This window comes from Thermobia domestica, chromosome 13 (genome assembly GCF_964235325.1).
Source record: "Thermobia domestica chromosome 13, izTheDome1.hap1.1, whole genome shotgun sequence".
Classification (NCBI taxonomy): domain Eukaryota; kingdom Metazoa; phylum Arthropoda; class Insecta; order Zygentoma; family Lepismatidae; genus Thermobia; species Thermobia domestica.
The window spans coordinates 206,371,373-206,391,002 of record NC_137466.1 but is presented as its reverse complement, the minus strand read 5'-3'; the positions used below and the strand labels follow the sequence as shown (position 1 = coordinate 206,391,002).

At 38.0% G+C, this 19,630-nt stretch overlaps 1 protein-coding gene across 1 annotated transcript in view; it reads right to left on the bottom strand.

Annotated features, from left to right (window-relative positions):
* The window catches only part of LOC145668973 (protein RCC2 homolog), a 63,074-nt gene extending 48,027 nt beyond the window's left edge, over positions 1–15,047 (bottom strand). Inside the window, exons 1-2 of the mRNA XM_081737279.1 lie at positions 14,688–15,047; positions 1,531–1,783 (exon numbers count right to left, since the gene is read on the bottom strand). Of these exons, the coding sequence (XP_081593405.1) occupies positions 1,531–1,783; positions 14,688–14,921 (487 nt within the window). The 5' untranslated portion in view covers positions 14,922–15,047. The remainder of the gene's footprint in view (positions 1–1,530; positions 1,784–14,687) is intronic.
* Positions 15,048–19,630: the final 4,583 nt, after the last annotated feature.

Here is a 19,630-nt window from a genome sequence, read left to right as displayed (position 1 = left end):
AACAGTCTCAAAAAATGTGTCCGATAATCATCTACTAACACGACAGTCATACACCAATTTTTTTAATGGAAAGATATCTTTTAACAGGGACATCCATAGGGTTGAGTTGACTTTTAGTTTAGCGTCCCTTTCAGCAGCGAGACTGTATGAAACGTGGACTTACTGATTAACGTGGAATCCAAACCACATGAGCTCCCGCCGGGAATAGAACCAGGGTCTCCTACATCCATAGGGATGTTGTGAAAACGTATTCCTTATAAAGGTTCGTATTAATAATGGAAATAATAAAATAAAAATGTTTTGTTCTAACAGCTGGCAGGTCTAAGGAAGCATTCAATTACAACACACATGTGTTTGTTTTGACAATAAAAAACTGGCAACTTTGAGATTGTATTTTGAGATCGGAAAAAAGAAAAAAAAAACTTTGTCTCTGATCTCCGGTCAGTGTTGCCAACCTGAAGCAGCATAAAATCCCTTCAGAACATCAACATTTCCCTTTTCCAGTCCAATGTTCCACAATACAAATCATTGCTTTTATTAGTAATATGAATGCTCTCCCCACGCGTGCACAATAACTATGCCGTATGTAACGGTCTACGCAGTCTATTAACAGTAAATCAAAACTTGGTGTTACAGCACGCACGTAGGGAAAATGACACCTGGAACCCAAGGGGCTAATTAAACGCAATAGACTAAGGGAGATTTGTGATTAAGGTTGGTGTAAAGGGACAAGTTTTGCGGATAGATGTCACTACAGTCTTCGTATCTCTCTCATGTACTTTTTACCTTTTTTACCTTTCACAAAAAATCACAACTTCTCTTATAAATTTCAACTTACAGACTTCAAACTTTGAGGGAAGGAACTTCATAACCTATCAAAGGCAACAATCCGTGCCGATTTTTTATTTGTAATTATCTTCATTGTTGAAATAGCTTCATTGTTGAAATTGATATCCTAATCTTTAACAATGGAACTGTTTCAACAATGAAGAAAATTATAAATTAAAAATCGGCACGGATCGTTACCTTCGATAGGTTATGAAGTTTCTCCTCTAAAAATTTCAAGTCTCTAGGTTGAAATTTGTAAGGGAAATTGTAAATGTTCGTGAAAGGTAAAAAATACACGAGAGAGATACAAAGACCGTAGTGACATCTATCGGCAAAACTTGTCCCTTTACACAACCTTAACGAAACTGAGATTTGTGATTAATGAAATTGACGACAGAACTATGTGGAAAAAAAAAAAAAAAAAAAAAAAAAAGAACCTACGAACGCGATGTTGTTCAATACAAACTCATCCGAATCTCTCGCACCAGACGTGAGTGTCCTACTGTTGAGCCACTTGCTCCGTTACTACACCCTTTACAAACAAAGGAGACCTAGCACTACAACACGGGTATGGAAAGACATATTCATAGCACAATGCACAGAAAAATCATCAGAAATGCGTATTTCTCCACCTACAAATTCGTTACCTCAAAAACAATTCATCAATTGGCAAACAGCTTACAGTGAACTAATAATACTTACCCCAGCTCATCGTTTTCCCCTCTTCTGTGACAATTATGGTATGAGCTCCAGCGTTACCACAGGCAGCCACACGAACTCTGATCCCACTGAGAGCACCCAATCTGTGCGGTGTCCATAAATTCCTTCCACTTGACCCTTTATTCGTCTTCGGAGCCTCCTTTGCGCTCTTTGGAAGATCTCTTCTTCCAACCAAATCCCAATTCATACCTCCACATATCAGGAGGGTGCCGCAGTAGTTAGGTGGAGGTACTCGCTGTAAAAGATTAATTATTTAATGAGAAAAGCAACAAGTAATATGAACCATATTATTTACTTTATCAAGTATTCCGTATTTTTAATACTTATTCAATTTTCGGTGAACTATACTGCGATCATGTTCTGCTAAGAGAGAAAAAAATAAACACTGTTTGCAACAATGATAAAAATTTGTTATGGTGATATTCAAGTGGGATAGCAACTAAGGAAAGACAACGGATGGCATTCAGTGTATCTCCCCCAAATACATTGACGGCTTTAGGGTGTGAGCATTTGTAAATCTCGTTTATGATTATATCCACCGTTGCTGACGCGCCTGCTTCCTATGGACGCATCTCCTCACTACCGCTAGGGTCCCCTGCTGTGTTCCTGCCCTGACCCGGTTAGATAGTTTCCGGGTTTTCTAGTGGCCACCTAGCACAAGCTTGTTTATGGTTTATGCAATTTTCTTTTTATGTACACACTATATTCACATTCATCACAATTACAAATAGCGAACCGTAATCATTACCAAGGCATTTGAGGGAGAAACTAAATAATATCCAAGATAACTTTCAGTTAGTTATTAATATTTAGCATAAGATAAAAGACAATCCTCCTTTGAACTTACCAAATCACAATCTTACAAGGCTTAGAGAAAGTTCGTAGCACAGTCTCGCCTAAAATTCAGCAATATTACCTGCCTAACATTTTTGTACAGACGATAAAATGGCCGACTAATTTCGTTGTTTTGAGTCAGACGTAACAACGATATCAGAGGCACTGCTTTTACGTAAAATTTCTAGCATGTATATAAATTGTTCAAGAACTAGCCTAATGAAATTTGTGACAGAGTAATCGTGTGCGTACTTCATTCGTTTTGCGTTGAACATATGAAAATATTTAACATAAGATCAAACATTAAATCGCCTACAGTGCAGTCAACGAAAGCTGGCTTCTCACAGTTCGAGAGAGAACGTGAACGTTCCCAAAGGCTCTGCAACTAGAGACAGTAGCTAAGACGACATACTTAGGATGTTTAATAAACCATACTTCTATAATCGTAAATAGCAGGGACAGGAAGGTATGATTGATTGATGGGGGAATGGGGACGTCAGCATCAAGGCCATATGTCCCCGTCACGATCTAATCGGCTGCTCATAGGGAGGTATGATTTCCAAATAATAATAATAATAATAATGATAATACTTGAAACAATGGCGTATGCAAGAGGATGTGCTTCGGGATTCATTTCCCCTTCAGCAAAGACACTATTGAAAAATAAACACTTATTTCACTTTCATTACTTTCGTAACTGGAGACGAATCCTGGATGTTCGAATACGATCCAGAATCCAAAAGGCAGAGTGTGGAGTGGCACACCTCATCCTCTCCCCGCTACAAAAAGGCGCACATGAGCAAATCCCGAATCAAAACCATGCTCATTGTCTTCTTCGACGTTCGAGGAATCATCCATTTCGAGTTTGTGCCACCAGGACAACCTGTCAACGCAGGATTTTATCTAGAAATGCTCAAGAGACTGAAACGCAGGGTCACCTGTGTTCGAAGTGACATCAAAGACTCAATGAAACTCCACCACGACAATGCACCAAGTCACACCGCCTTCACCGTCGTCGACTTCCTGGCCCGGAGCAGAAGCCCAGTGGTCCCCCACCCCCCTATAGTCCTGACCTGGCTCCTAGTGACTTTCTTGTTTCCCCGTTTGAAGAGACACCTCAAAGGAAAACATTGGGACTCCGTGCAGAACATTGAAGCCCATGTTACAAGGTTTTTAAAAGCCATTCCAGCCGAGGACTTCCAGGCGTGGGAAACACGTCTCCAGAAGTGTATCGATGTAGAAGGAGCGTATTTTGAGGAATTTTAAAGATTTGTAACAACCGGAACAATAAAACAGTTTTTCTAAAGCAATGCTCATTACTTTCATAATGAACTCTGTATATATATATATATATATATATGTTACGCGTGCCCTCAAAAATATGAGATGAGCGCTTCAACCTCCCCCAATTGATAAATCTACAGGAAAAGTAAAGAAAAGATTAATAAAACTGGTTTTGCATTGAGTTTACACACACACACACACACACACAAAAAAAAAAAAAAAAGAACCGTCGTCTTACATGATATAAAAAGAGAAACAGTTAAATATGAAATCCTCACACCGGCCTGCAAGTAACAAAATCAATCTCTTATCTTTTAATAACTGGGACAGGTCTTTACGTGTCGAATCAGCCCAGCAATTGCTATTGGAGTGATTGACGTTTACAATGTTTAGTCAAACCATACTATTCTCTGAGGATCAATATTTACCATTTCCCTTTATTAAAAAAAAAAAAAAAAAAAAAAAAAGTGTAACAACAATATCCTTACTTCTTTTGTTGGTAGTATCTACAAACGTGAGGTCGAACTGCATCCTCCGTGAAGTTATCTAGAGTTTATTTTGGACTTGCTCGTGATTTATTATTATTATGATTATTGCCAGGCGCTGTGACACCTAAAAAGTATCGTTAATGTCTTCGAATTTTCTACAATAACGCAGCTAATAGTTCATTCACTGACTTTTAAAAAAATCGTAGTGCGCTTAAGCATATATTCTGCGGGAGAAAAAAAAGGGTCTTTATTTCCTTTCATGCCTTCGAAATAGCACCGTGCGTTATACTGTAATTTATACTATTTGTCCTTTTTGACAGCTAGCTGTGTGCACGTGGTACTCACTGCTGTGTTGTGAGCTCTTGTGTCGGGTATTGAAACACGAAATTATTCACTGCAAATAATCTCAGTTTCATACAATTAAATCACACAAAAGACAACTAAAAAGCATGCTCACAATAACCAGCAGATCTATTACTCAAAGTGACATTCGACTAAAATGATGTGCATTTGTTTATATTCAAATTGGCAACGTGCGGAAAGGGTGGAATGTTTATCACTGCAGAGCAAGAGATTGAGCCACTATAATTGACTGAACGTGCTGTTGCCATAGAAACAGTTTTTCTTGCCTGGTTGTTATGACTACGTGCAGGAAGGAAAATGAAATGAAATCTTTAAGTTTTACGTCCCACGGTTATGCCGGTTAGGCTAAAGGAGACGGTAATGATGAGAGATGAGTGAAATGGTGGAATGAAGAAAGTGGGAGGAAACGGGAGAACCCCGAGAAAACCTACGAGCACGATGTTTGTCCACCACAAAGTCCATACGGCACGAGCTGGGATCGAACCAGGGACCCAAGCACCGGAGGTGAACGCTCTACTACTGATGCACCGCGTCCCCCACGTGCAGGAAAGAAAAACAGAGGAAAGCAACTGTCAGAAAGGACAAGTTGTATCAAGTTGAGTTGAGCTGATTTTAGTTTAGCGTCCCTTTCAGCAGCGAGGCTATATGAGACGTGGACCTACTGATTAACGTGGAATCCGAACCACATGAGCTCCCGCCGGGAATCGAACCCGGGTCTCCCACGCCAAAGGCGCGTACGCTAACCGCTTAGCCACGAAGGAGCTCTCAAGTTGTATCAAATGGACTGTACAGGTCATTTCCTTGTGACCGACTTCTGTATGTACAACCATTTGTCTTGTTCGGCTTTTGTGTGTGTGTATGTCAACAAAGCGCACACACACTATTCACTTCCAACAAGTATCAATATTTCCGAAAGAACAGTTAAAACAACATAAACAGACAGTACTACGTCATAACAGAAACAACTATTGGCAGAAGATTTAATCGTCAACTACCGGCAACAACGCGGTCAGTGACCCTTATTGCCCAGAAACAGCGTTAACTTTCACTATATTATACCACCACAGTATTAATTTTATAACAAATAGAAGTTACGAATGGCAATCAACATTCTGCATTCGTGTATCCTTGCTCTATGCTTATAATTACATGAATTTAAAATCGACATTTATTTCATTTGTTGTTACAAAAGCTGAGTTCCATTTAAGCTCACGCTTTCAAATCAAAGTACACTTTACGTCCCTTGCACTTTTTTTTTATACACGTACTCTAAACCAAATTTGCAGGTTTATCTATAGATTAACTTTTATCACTTCTATAGGGTTGTTCGAAAAGCGCGCCGGATTTGTTACACCAAATTATGAACTAAAAAAAAAAAAAAAAAAAAAAAAAAAAAAAAAACTAACAAAATTAATAAACATGTTTATTACACATTCCGATTTCAAGATATGGTGAATGATGTCGGACATATGACCTATTCTACTGCGCTGGCATGCAATAACTGTTCGTAAAATTCCCTATGACTGCCTGCCCAACTGCCACACTATCACGAACCATCGCAATGTTATGCTCAGAACAACAACTACAACGACGCCCAGGACTTCTAATATTCACTGTTGAACCCGTTTCAATGCACTCTTTCATAACTCTACGACAGTTGCTGCATATCTTTCTCCGTTCTGATAAAAAGTTTTCACAACTAGCACACGTTGCTCTGTAGTAAACTGCTCCATGGCCAGACACAGGCTGAAGAAATGCGAGAAATTCAGACTAAGGCGACAATCGGAATGCCCGTGCGCAGAGCAATAATACAAAACAATGTTGGCAACCGAGAAGCAAAAATTTGCCAGACGACGCGCTTTTTGAATAACCCTTCATAATCTAAAGCAAAAGTACATTTCCACCTCTCTAACTAAATTAAATTGGTTAATCTGAATACGATTTTTGGTGATACACGAATAATTATTGTTCTATGTCAAGAAAATCATACTAAAATTGGTTAACATATCGAAGTTATTGCTATAAACACACCCTATTGATAGGAATGCATTTCGCTTTCAACTCACAGACCTAATTTTATGTAGTAAAATCTGGTTACTATTCCACAGTAACAGAAGACAATTCCATTCAGAAAACATTACAATATACTCAATGATGCAATTTCTGCACTCTCTTCACATGTTATCCTATCTTTCATTGTGTTCACCAAACAGACAATTTATACGTGAAATACGACGAGAAACATATTTCGTAAAGGAATGAGAGTGTGAATATAAGTAATTACTGCCAGTGCACAGCATATTGAAATGAACTCTGAGTGATAGTGAAAGTATACGTGTAAGTGTGCTCTTCCACTATCCTCGTTTATGCGTATACACCCCATCGCTCCCTACATACGCCTGTTCACTACAGCTCAGGCTCGTGCGCGCTACTGCCCTGACTTGATTAGATAGCAATCATGCTTTTTAGCAGCCACCTAGCACAAGTTGTTTTTTTATACTATACGTTCACCCTTTATTTATACTGAGCCTTCTTAAAGTCAATCAGCAAGTAGTAATGGAGCTCCTCATTTAATGAATGCTCTACTAAAAGAAAAGTAAAGCTCTAACCTAACCTGAAAATGTAAGAAATGTGTCAAAATTTGGTAGAACAGTCCGCTCGAGTAATGCCCTTTCATTTACAAGCACGGTTGAAATGAAACTCAGGCAGATACTTTCAGGTTTATGGCTGTCGAAACTAGAACCCGACTAGAACGAAACTAGTTCGTAGTAGCTGAACATCCTACGCGTGTTTCTCTTGTAGAGTTAAAAAAGCTGGCGTCTTACAGAACATGTGTGTTTGAGGCGCTGTCGCGAAAGGCTCTATAACCATAGACAGCAGCTTTTGCGACGAAATCATGAATCCATAATCGTAATATATAATAGAATGAATTGTTACATGACTTCCGAATAACCAAAATATAATGACATAGTACGGTACTTTGAACATTTACAGAAGATTCAACATTCAACTAGGCTGAACGGTAAAAGCAAGCCAGGGGCGTTGGCTGACTAGAAACAACATAAATGAATGCCTCAGTGCGACTCTTCCCTTCGATTTGTTGACAGAACGTGCAGCTATGTCACGCCAGTATTCCTCAATCGAACAATATACACTATTGTCTGGTATGTACAACATCAGCAATTAGGCTACCTATTCGTAAGGTGAGCAATTACTTCCATTGGATAAAAGTTACGCAATTGGAAGCTGGGGTTCAGTGGCGTATCGTCGGACCAATTTCAGGAAATTTACCTGGTGAATTGAATAATTTATTTTAGTTTTTGATGGAGAATGAGTGAAAGTAAGGTAATACTTGAAATTAAGATATTTGTTGTTGGTTATTTTTTATGTTGTAAGCGGCGCTGCATGTGGAGGCGGAAGGGACTACTTCGCGGAAAGGTACACTTATGATTTAGTGGCGGGAAAGACACTGTGGAAATGGTGCGAGATTGGGACATATCACGTTTGTGTTTTATTTAATTATAACCTAACAAATTTAACTTGCTGATCTGTCACTACGGCGGTGTATTTCTGCACAGTGTACGTAAACTGTATTTTATGTTTACGAGTAGAGTGTCACCTGTATGAAACCATGGCAAGTGCTATTGAAATTCGTATCATTGTCAAAATCAATCTCTTTACACTATCCTAGCCGTCGCTCACGCGCCTGCTCCCTACGGACGCAGTCCCGCGCTGCTTCGCGTGTCCACCAGCTTTGCCTTGTTAGTTATCATTTTTTAGCGCTTTTTAGTGATCACCTAGCACACGTTGGTTCGTGCTTTTGCACTGTGATTTTTATGTCACACATGTGGACACCGTATTTATACGCAAATAACGAATTTCTTTTTCAAATTGTAAAAGTTTACACGCCTCTGTTTTGAAGGTAATTCACTTGTAACCCATTCTAACGTAACGCAGCTTGACGAATTTAATCTAACTGAATGTAGTACATTTTGGCATTTTTTCACTTTTCGCGTGATTTTGCGATAACCACAAATGCCGGGAGCTAGGTAAATAAATTACAAGAAAGCAATCTTTAAAAAAGGTGTGGGGACCACGATGGCTCAGTGGGTAGAGCGTTCACCTGTGGTGCTAGAGGTCCCGGGTGCGATCCCAGCCTTCGCCAAGTGAACTTTGTGGCGGACAAACACCGTGTGCGTGCGATTGCTCGGGGTTCTCCAACCTTCTTAATTCTACCATTTCATTCATTACTCATCATCACCGTCTCCTTTAGCCTAGCCGGCATAATCGTGGGACGTAAAAGTCAATAATTTCATCTCATTTTTGTAAAAAGTCAATAATTTCATCTCATTTTTAAAACAATTGCGCTAAGTTTAACGAGGAGAGAGGGAAGAAGTGCCTGTCTGTAATCGTTGGATGACGAGGAATGCAGAAAATAGAGTGATATGAAGAACTTTTACAGGTACATAAAAAAGCGTGTAGAACTATTCACAGGTACGTGTTTGTTTTGTTTTTTTCCACATATTATCACATAGCCTTGCTCAGTGTGTTATTGTGTATTAGTACAAAATGGAAACAATGCCTGATATAATAGTTGTAAAAAAGGTGTAGCATACAACAGCAGTGCAAAAAGTCATGACAGGGACACTAACTCATTGTGTATACATAGACGGAAATTCGCATATCAGGAATTTTGTGCAAGCGTATATGCTACGAAAGAACTGAAATTTATTGAAGTGCATTAAATTCAACCTAAACTATTCTGCTCCTATCTGCGGCATCTAACCCCTTTCCATACTCTTTCTGTGCTCAATGAACGATCTACAGTGCTAAATTATAGTATGGCCAATTCAACCAAAAGAATAAAGTTCGGGAACCTCTCGCTTACATTAAAGGTAAAGTGAGGTAAATTTACAACTAGTTTTGTTAAATTGAAACAAGGTTGGCAAAGCCACGGTTTTTATTTTTTAAACTTTTTTTTTTTTTTTTGTTTAAACCAGTTTTTTTCTTTATGTATTTACATCACATATGGATAGAAATAAGTTTGTTTCATCTTGTTATTATGCAACAACCGAGTAATGCTTGAAGGGGTCACATAAGCTTAAAGCGGAATTCAAACCGCTTCTCGGCTTACATCCCAGAGAAACTGTCCTCCATTTGAACTCGAAACGGGAACTAATTGGCCACAAATGCGATACGTCTGCCGACTCACTCACGAAGGACTCCTGATAAACATACGTTGTACTGATCTTCACGTACTTGTTAATATAATTGTCAAGAGTCATTTCAGAAGGACAAAAAGATAAATAACTGCACAAGTGAACTAAAAAGAATACGGGTGAACTTTACAAAGCCCGCTCCAGTTACAATACAATGGCGTACGTAGTACCCATGCGCATTGGGACTATAGACTGTGCCATGGTGATCGCAGTTTTATTTTCTAAACATGTCCTAAGAACGTAATTACAAAGCAAAAACAGTGAAGTATTAACTTCTGGATTGCGAACATTAGATCAAAAGGAATACTTGTATATGAAACTATGAAGATTTCCAATGAATGAAACTATGAAAAGATAGGAAAAGCAAGCAATTGGGTAAATAATATGGTAAAATATGACATGCGTTGAAAGTGAAATGTTTCCTTTGATACCGTAGATTTGTATATTTATCTATACATTTGGAGGTTACATTAAGTGTCAAAATACTTAACTTGTTTATTATCGGATATTAAACTTAAATAACTCTGGAAAATCTTTATTTAGTACCACCAATATCACACATTACATTGCATATATGGAGGGCTACAGATTTAGTGTTTAAAACTTAACCGATCAGAAATCGGTCCAGACTAAAAACTCTCAGCACGTATATGGCTACAAGCCTAGTGGCCATTTTTTTTTTTTTTTTTTTTTTTTTTTACGGTGTGTTTCTTTATTTTGTAGCCACTGTAACTATGCACTCATATTTTAAAGTGTGTTAAGAAACCTGAATGCGCCAATGTAATTAACATTATTTTCAAAGTAGACAGTGATTTTTCCTTGTAGACCAACTGTATATTTGTTCTAGTCTCACTGTGCCGACAGCTTGTCAGTCTCTACCTTAGAGATTCTACATTGCGCATAATTGCTAGCGTTCCTTATGCAATTTCTATCTTAACATTTTACATAGAAATGTGGTCCCTATAGAAGATTCCTTAGATGTTACTTCATGAATTACTGAATTTAACTCGTAAATTTTCTAAATAGTGCCCCCATATTCTTATTCTGTACCTTTCTTACTAACTTTACTTTGTCTTCAAAATATTTTAAAATTGTCTAATTAACAGTATGTTATTAACAGCAGACTTAATAGAATTCCTTTCGATTCATGCATTTGTTTAGAAAAAAAAAAAAAAAATGGCAACCACCATGGTAAAGAGGAGGAAATGACATCACTATTTTAGTCTATTTTCGACCAAAGAAACACACCGCCATAATTAAAACAAAAACATGCCCACCAGCACATTAGAATATTTCAGGAAAAAAAGAGATAAAGTTATTATAAAGTTTATCACCCCGCGTTAAAGTTTACTGCTCCAGCTCTAACTCAATGTTATAGATAACATTTTTTCCAATGGGGCGTGTAATATAAAGTTTGTCCCCCGGTGCTAAAATTCACAAAGCACGCTCCAGCTATATCCCAATTAACATATGAAGGGGGCAAGCCCCCCTCCAACAATTTGCGAAAAAAAGCTATCACACATTCACGTAAGGCAGCACCTCCCTTCCTTCAAAATTGTAATACACTAAAGTAAACAAGACTATTTACCAGAATATTAAAATGAAAAATCAAATCGGCAATCAAAAAGTCCAGAGCATGCACCATGCATCAAAATTTGTCAAACAAGAAAAAAATAGGGCTATGTATCAAAGTTCATGTTCAATTAAACTTTAGCGACCTTCCTTAACATAACACCAATGGAAAACAAAACGAACAACCCGCTGCACACACAACTTTCACACTGCAGTCATAATACGAACTTATGAGAACACACGTATTTAACTACCAAAGCAACAGAAGTATCACACAGCGAGCGCATGATACTATACGTGACATACAAGAGCACGTGCTTGTGTTGTACATCATGACAGACTCAGAAGATACTTAACTACGTGAAGCTAAGCTAATAACAACGCCATACGTTAGTGCTAACATTAGAACCAAAAATGAAACAAAATATAAAGAGGAACTATTTTCCAACGCGGAAGATGACACTGGAGCATGTATTCTAAAGTTTACCCAAAAATGCTCTCAATAACCAGCAGTTCCACCACTGAAGTTGACATTCGACTAAAACAATTTGCATTTGTTTATATTCAAGTTAGCAACATGAGGAAAGGGAGGAATGCTTACCATTGCAGAGCGAGAGAAATGAGTCACTATAATTGGCTGAACGTGCCGTTGCCATAGAAACAGTTCTTCTTGCCTGATTGTTGTGAACACGTACACGAAGAAAAAAAAACGAGGAAAGCAAGTGTGAGAAAGGACATGTTGTATCAAATGGACTAGTGTTAAATCGCCGGAGCACACGAAAATGAAAATAGTAATAAAAAAAAAGTACCAAAATGTATATTTGATTAGATTACATTACCTTAGGTCATATTACGTTCAGTTACCTTCAAAACAGGGGCGTGTAAACTGTTACAGTTTGGAGTAGATAATTTCCATATGTATATAAACATGACATCCGGATACGTAACATAAAAACTAGACTACAAAAACAAACCCACCTGTGGTAGCTGGCTACTAAAAGCAGGAATGCTATTTAACCGAGGCAGAGCAGGGCGAAGCTGGTGGGCTACTTGATAGCGCGTCCGAAAGAAGGCGCGACAATAGCGGTGTGTACGTTTTAGCGAGGGTAGTGAAAAATGGTGGGTTTTGGCAACGATACGAGTTTCAATAGCACTTGTCATCGTCTCATACCAGTAATGCTCCACTTGTATTATTCTACAAAACTCAAAACACGCTATGCCACAATCTAGAAAAAATACGCACCATTTACTTATACACTGCCTTTCCCGCCACGGGTTATATTTAGCAGAAGGGGTCCAGAAGCACGTAAAAAATACAAAATTTACAGAAGAACCGGATGATGCAAGTACTGAGACAACATAACATAACCAAATCTAAACTAAACTAACCTAATACTAGTAGAAATAAGCGAAATTCTATCATTTTTTGGAAAACTATGCAGGACCACTAAACTAACCTAATACGAAGAGAAATTACCCAAGTTGTAACGTTTTTTTTAGAAAAGATTGCTGGACCCTTTCTGCTAAACATAGGCACCCGCAAGTAAATCATAAGAAGTGTACTTCTCCGCCAAATAGTCTCTTCCTCCCCCACATACAGTGCCGCTTACATCAAAAACAGCCTGGAAAACCACATTCTTCTACTGTTCCCCTCGCCTGTTACTCCAATTCACCTGGTAAATGTCAAAAAAATTGATCCGGCGATACAGCACTTAACCCGGTACTCGGCAGAGCATTCACTCCAAATTGTTTTGTATATTCGAAGTTGACAGTTTAGCCCGGTTTCACAAAACATGTATATAAAACCTACATTACTATTCTAACTTATAATGGTATACTTTGGTTGTGCGCAGTACAACGTTTTGATTAACTGTTCCGATTCTAAGATTATAAAACGAAGTAGCAAATCACAGTATTACGGTACGCTTTGTAAACGGAAACAGAAAGCCTCAGACTGGGTTAAGTTGCGAAAAGTATGTCCAGAAATATGAAACCTAACCTCCACTAACCTAATGGCTTACCCGCCTAGACATACTCTGCGCACAAGCACCTCCAAGGCCTAAAAAGAATCGATGCAATCAGGTTTACCTAATCTACCCTACATTGTGATCTTTTTTTTTTCTCTTATTGACGTTCTTTACCTATAAACTATTTGACTTGATTAGTCCTCAGCTAATATACTCCCGCTAATTTTAACGGCCTATGTTTAGCAGAAGGGGTCCAGCTCTTTTCTCTAAAAAATGTTACAATTTTGGTAATTTCTGTTCACATTCGGTTAGTTTACGGTAGGGTTGGTTAGTTTAAGTTAGGTTAGGCTAGTTTAGTTACGTTAGGTTAGTTTAGTTTATGTTATATTAGTGTAGGAGTTCCGCATAATTTTCCAAAAAAATGATAGAATTTCGCTTATTTCTACTAATATTACGTTAGTTTAGGTTAGTTCAGGTTAGCTTACGTTAGTTTATGTTAGGCTAGGTTAGATTTGGTTACGTTATATTACGTCTAAATACTTGCATCACTCATTTCTCCTATAAATTTTGTGTTTTTTACGTGCTTCTGGACCCCTTGTACTAAACATACCCCATTTTAACACCTCTAGCTGAAAACAGAGACTAAGTATAATTTTTTTCACTGATCCATGCAATTTATCTTGATTTTTGAAATAGATCCAATTCACAGCGCAATCAAAATAATAATATAAGGACCTTGAATGAATATCGTAATTCTCCTTTTGGTTTTTAATAGCAATGAACGTATTCCTGGGAATGTGTTCAATTTTCATTTATTTAGCATTCTCCTGTCAGAAGAACATATGTACAGCATTCGCTTGATTTGCATCCCGAGAAGCAACACCGGTACTGACGTAACTGTACACACCAGACGCTACCGGGATGCAGTAACCATGTAAGAACAATGTACTACTTCATGTCTCGCTAGCAAACAATGCATTAACAAGTAAGTCATCCGTGACACGCATTCCGGTCGTTCTCCTCGGTTAAGCTCCTTTCATAAACTTATCTAGGGCATTTACCGATATAAGCTGACCCGGTCATGCTTCATGATAGCACGCATTCATCTTGCAAGACCATCTACATAACACAACAATAAAGGAGTCAATACTGCCTCGAGTGTATTTACAAACATAAACATGCCTATGATTCTGTTTGACTGTTATCAGTGAACTTTAAATTAGCAGAAGTAAACAAATCATTTAATACTTAGGAGGAAAAAACGTAGCGCCAAGCTTTCTTTGTTGTGCCACGAGCAGCTTTCCCCCTCCCCCATAAGCAAACATATTACCTATACAGCTAACACATGAAAATATTATATGTATACAACACCAGGAAACGTAAATAAACAAAATTAACTTATAGTAACGTACAAACTTCTTTTTCTCTGTTTGTTCGCTGCCTGAAGCAAGTCCATCGCTTTTATCATTTTCATTGTCTGTCGCGGGAACCGCCGAATCGGCAGATTCTGTTTTCTCATCCGCGTTGTTTTCATTCTGATTTGGTTTTGCTTCGTTTTCATGATTCTCACTCTTGTCTTCCAATTTCTCCTTCTTGTTTGGCTCCTCAGATTCTTCCTCTGCTTTCCGTTTTTCTGGCTCAGACATTTCACTGATAATGGGTACAAAATATTGCTATTTTTCTCTTAATCGATTTAAAACCACTAAACCAAGCCACACGCACTCTCATCAAGCACTGCCGGAAGGTCAAGCGCACCATCAAGTGTCAAATTTATGAACTACAACACAGATGTAGATGTAACATTTTTTTAAAAGCTCCATTTCTTCGCTAATAGATGGCGCAATACGACTGCTACCGCCTTGAACGATGAGACTTTTTCAACTTTCCAGAGAGAGTTCACGCAATGTCGCCATGTTGGAAGCATTAATAGGGTTGAAACGTGAACCAATGAAAATAGTTTCAGGAATCAATCTTAGTTTATTCTCGGATACTGCTGTTACGAAGATTTATCTAACGAATTTTGAAATGTGCTTCAAATCGTTATACATTCATTAAAACAGAAAATGAAATTAGGGATAAGAATTAGCTACCGGTACTTTTGATACTTTTGAATGAAACTTTATTGAATGATTAGTTTTAATTAAAAAGGCATAGTAATTTCAAGATAAACTAATTATGAATTCGGCTCTGATCTGTTCTTTTTGTTCAAAAGGATCTAACTTAAGATATAAATTATGGTCAAATATGGTCTATGTCACGGTCGTCAATCTCACCGGCGACATGTTCCTCCAATATTTGCAATATTGTTTTCGTCCTCCCGCCCCTAATATTTCAAGCATTTTACGTCATCTGATCCTAAACACCCTCAACCATGTAACAGTTTGCTACGTTCACAAAACAATGGTAGACAAAGTGAATATGAAAAAAAGTAGTACATACCAAAGTTTGTTTCCAATCCTGAATAAAGGTGTGAAGTCAGTTTTTGGACCTATGAAGGTCAAGGTGGAGTTAGTTAGTGGTGGGCCGTGCCGTGGAAAATCAGCGCCCCCATACATATATTCCAAGCAGTTTTTCCTATCTTTTTTTCCTTTTTTCTCCTGAATTTTTCGCCCCCTTACTTCGGCGCCCGGGGCCGTCGCCCCGCTCGACCCCCCCCACGGCACGGCCCTGGAGTTAACTGTAAATTTACAAACTGTTTTTGTTTAGATAGCGAACAGCAAAGTGAGTTTAGCTCAAAAGGAACATAATTTTGTACTAATTTTTAAACTATAAAAATAAAACAAAAAAAAAATAGTTTTTCTTTGCTTCTTAAGTCAAAAATGCTTTGAAATGCAATGTACGAAGACTATTTTTTTCATTTTCCGGGGAGAACCCCCACTTTCCTGGGGCTATTTCATACACCCTAGTCCCCAAGGTAGTCTGTCTCCCCAATGTTTATGTGCTGCTGACGCTAATGCTCTATGCAGAAACCATAACAGTACGTCACACGCCCGTAGCCAACCGGATTACTGGGTGGAGAAATTAATACTAAAAAAGAACTGTTGGTGGCCCCGGCCATCCTCTAAACATTGTACCACACCTGATACGATACCTTTGGTAGGCCTACTTATCATGGTGCAGTTATTAAGATATGAGTTGGGATTTTTTGGAATGAAAATTTCAAACTCTTAGAATTCCTAGAAGGGGAAAAGGCTAATGACAGATGTTTTGCATCTAATAAGAAGTATATAATTTTACGCAAAACTGAGGAAAATGCTCTAAATTGAATTTAGCTTAGTTCTTATCTAGATTTGCTTCAGTTAATTAATTCTCTGCAACGTTCTGTTTCAGAGGGGGCCCAAAAATAGGGCGAACACTGCCTGTTCTAGCGCATCCCTTGAACAATTCACCATGTTTCATACAAATCATTCCCAAAAAAGCAATATGTCACTTATGCCGAATTCATATTTTTCATTCTGTGTGTTCCAATAGAAACAAACATACATCCTAGATAAGACATTACTTCTACGATACCTTTCTGAGACAAGACAATGTCAACTCTTCTCTCATAGGCAACTGTAGCTCCAACGAAATGAATTTTCCCGAACACTAACTAACATTTCCCAAAGTTGAGACTTGCTTAAATCATTTTCTGATGGGAAATTAAAAATAAAAAGATCCTTTGACGGGAATTGTTAGAAAAGATTCCTATCCCATAAAAACTGAATTTTCCCTCATATCACAAAATTACTTTTTACTCCATCAAACGGTACTTAAATTGTTTTGGCCTAAGTAAACTCCTACAGTAGTTAAACCGCTTTCTCGCACTTTACAAACTGTAGACGTAACATATGTAATGAGTGTGGTTTTGCGAAATATTTAATGTACAGTAGAACCCCTCTCATCTGCCCTCGGCTTGTCCACCACTCCGATTGATCCGACCATGCTCGAACCGAACTTGTCTCGACCTGTCAGTGACCCATGAGGCCCATTGTCGTTTCCTGGCATCGCGGCATTGTTGTTTACTTGCTGTTACCGCTATCAGCTTTAGTGCTCTGTCATCTCTTATATCGTTCCTTTAGTTGTGCATGTTTTCTGTACTGTAATGTGCAGTTTTTAGTGTTTACTGTAGAAAAACAATACAGTCATTTTTGAGTTCAGAGATTGTTTATTTTACTGTAAATCCCTATTTTTCGGTATTTTCTGAATCCAACCTTTTTCCGACCATACTCCCAGTCTCAAAAGTGACGGATTTGAGGGGTTCTACTGTACTTGTAAACATATTGAGTAAAAGTGGAAAGATGTTAGAACAATATAGTGATATCCATAATGATTTTTAAAGTTTATAAAAACTTCTATATTAAAAATAGAAAGTTCCAGTACAATAGATCGTTAATCTCTCACGCTAGAGTTCACAGAGAGCCTGGAATATAAAATCATAATTTTGAGAATGGAAGATCCATAGTCTAGTAAGGGCATTGGACTCACGTCCGCATCGTCCAAGGCTCAATTCCCAGTTGGTGCATCCAGCTAACGTCCTGAGGCAAACTACAGTCACGTGAATAAAAAACGTGACGACCACTAGCAGGTTCAGCTAACGTCCTGAGGCAAACTACAGAGTCACGTGAATAAAAAACGTGACAACCACTAGCAGGTCCAGCTAACGTCCTGAGGCAAACAACAGTCACGTGAATAAAAAACGTGACGACCACTAGCAGGTTCAGCTAACGTCCTGAGGCAAACTACAGAGTCACGTGAATAAAAAACGTGACGAGCACTAGCAGGTTCAGCTAACGTCCTGAGGCAAACTACAGAGTCACGTGAATAAAAAACGTGACGACCACTAGCAGGTTCAGAAACCTTCTGATACGTTTGTTAGAGACAGGGCAGCGCAAAGCGCTGAGCACGCATTTGTTGCTAGCCTGGACATAGTTTTGCCGGTCGCTAACAAGTGAGCTTCTAGTGGACAACATCATGTACTTGGATTTTTGAGGGGGTACTCCCGTTTCCTCCCACTTTCTCATTCCACCAATTCTTCCATCATCATTCACTTGTTTAATCATCACCTCCCTTCGCCTAAAAGGCATAATCGCGGGACGTAAAACTGAAAGGTTTCAATGTGTGTTTCGAGAGACGACACTTAATTTATGATCGAGTTCTTCATATTAATCATCGCTTTCTGTTCTCCTTTTCAAAGTATCTACTTTCTCTTTTGGCGCTTTACCGGAAGGGTTATTTAATTTTCCTCTATCTATCTATATTAAAAAGTTTGTGCATGTTAATATGCCAAGGTTAAGTTTACGAAAGAAACCCATGAGAGCCGTACAATTTGGAACTATCAATACTATCCAAAATAATAAAGTTTGCGTAAGTTTCTGGCAACACACATTACATTAGCGCTTACGTTCTGCCTTAATGTCGTCTCGGTGATCGTGAAACAATAGAGTACAGATCAGAAATGAAATTTTAATACATTAGAAACTATGTGCTTTTAAAACATTCGAAATGAGCGACAGCATTAATTTCCAGCAATAGTTGTAAACTTTTGTAACTCTGTTCTGTGCCCGACCACACAAATAGCCTTTTAATTTCCATTCTTTTAATATCAGCAAATAAACGAGTTGAATTTGTTAATGATAGACTTTATTTTATTACTCTTAAAGGTCGGTAGTGTGATATTATTAATGTCCAAAATGATTGTCGCATATCTATAACTGTCTTCTTGTAAGAATGTAATTTGATAATGATTTTGCAGGGCACTTTTAATATTGATACTATGTATATAGTCGGGAAGTGTAAATTTGTGGAAAATTTCATAGGAAAAGAATTATAGGTATAAATATGAAAAATAGAATGAGTAAAACAAAATGTTACTAAATGCACAAGAAAGTTTTATTTTCGTTTTATTGTTTTTATTTACTGCTCTTTTGACATGAAATTTGCTACATACATGTCTTTGCCGATTATACACATACCAACATTATAAGAAATACCGGAAGAATTCGTTATCAAATTATATTCCTGCAACAACATATTTATAGACATGTGACAATAATTTTGAACATGAGTGTACATGCCCAAACACAAGATAAGGATGATGATGTAAAAGACAGTTTTTACGAAGAAGTAGTAGAACGAATATTTGACCAACTTCCGCGATACCATATAAAAATTCTATTGGGGGATTTCAATGCGAAGGTAGGACGAGAGCATATTTTCAAATCGATTATGGGAACTGAAAATATGCATAACGAAAGTAATGACAACGGCTTTAGAGTTATGAACTTCGCAAGATCCAGAAACCTTATCGTGAATAGTAGAAAATTCCTACATCGCGACGTTCATAGATACTCATGGACCTCACCAGAAGGAAGAA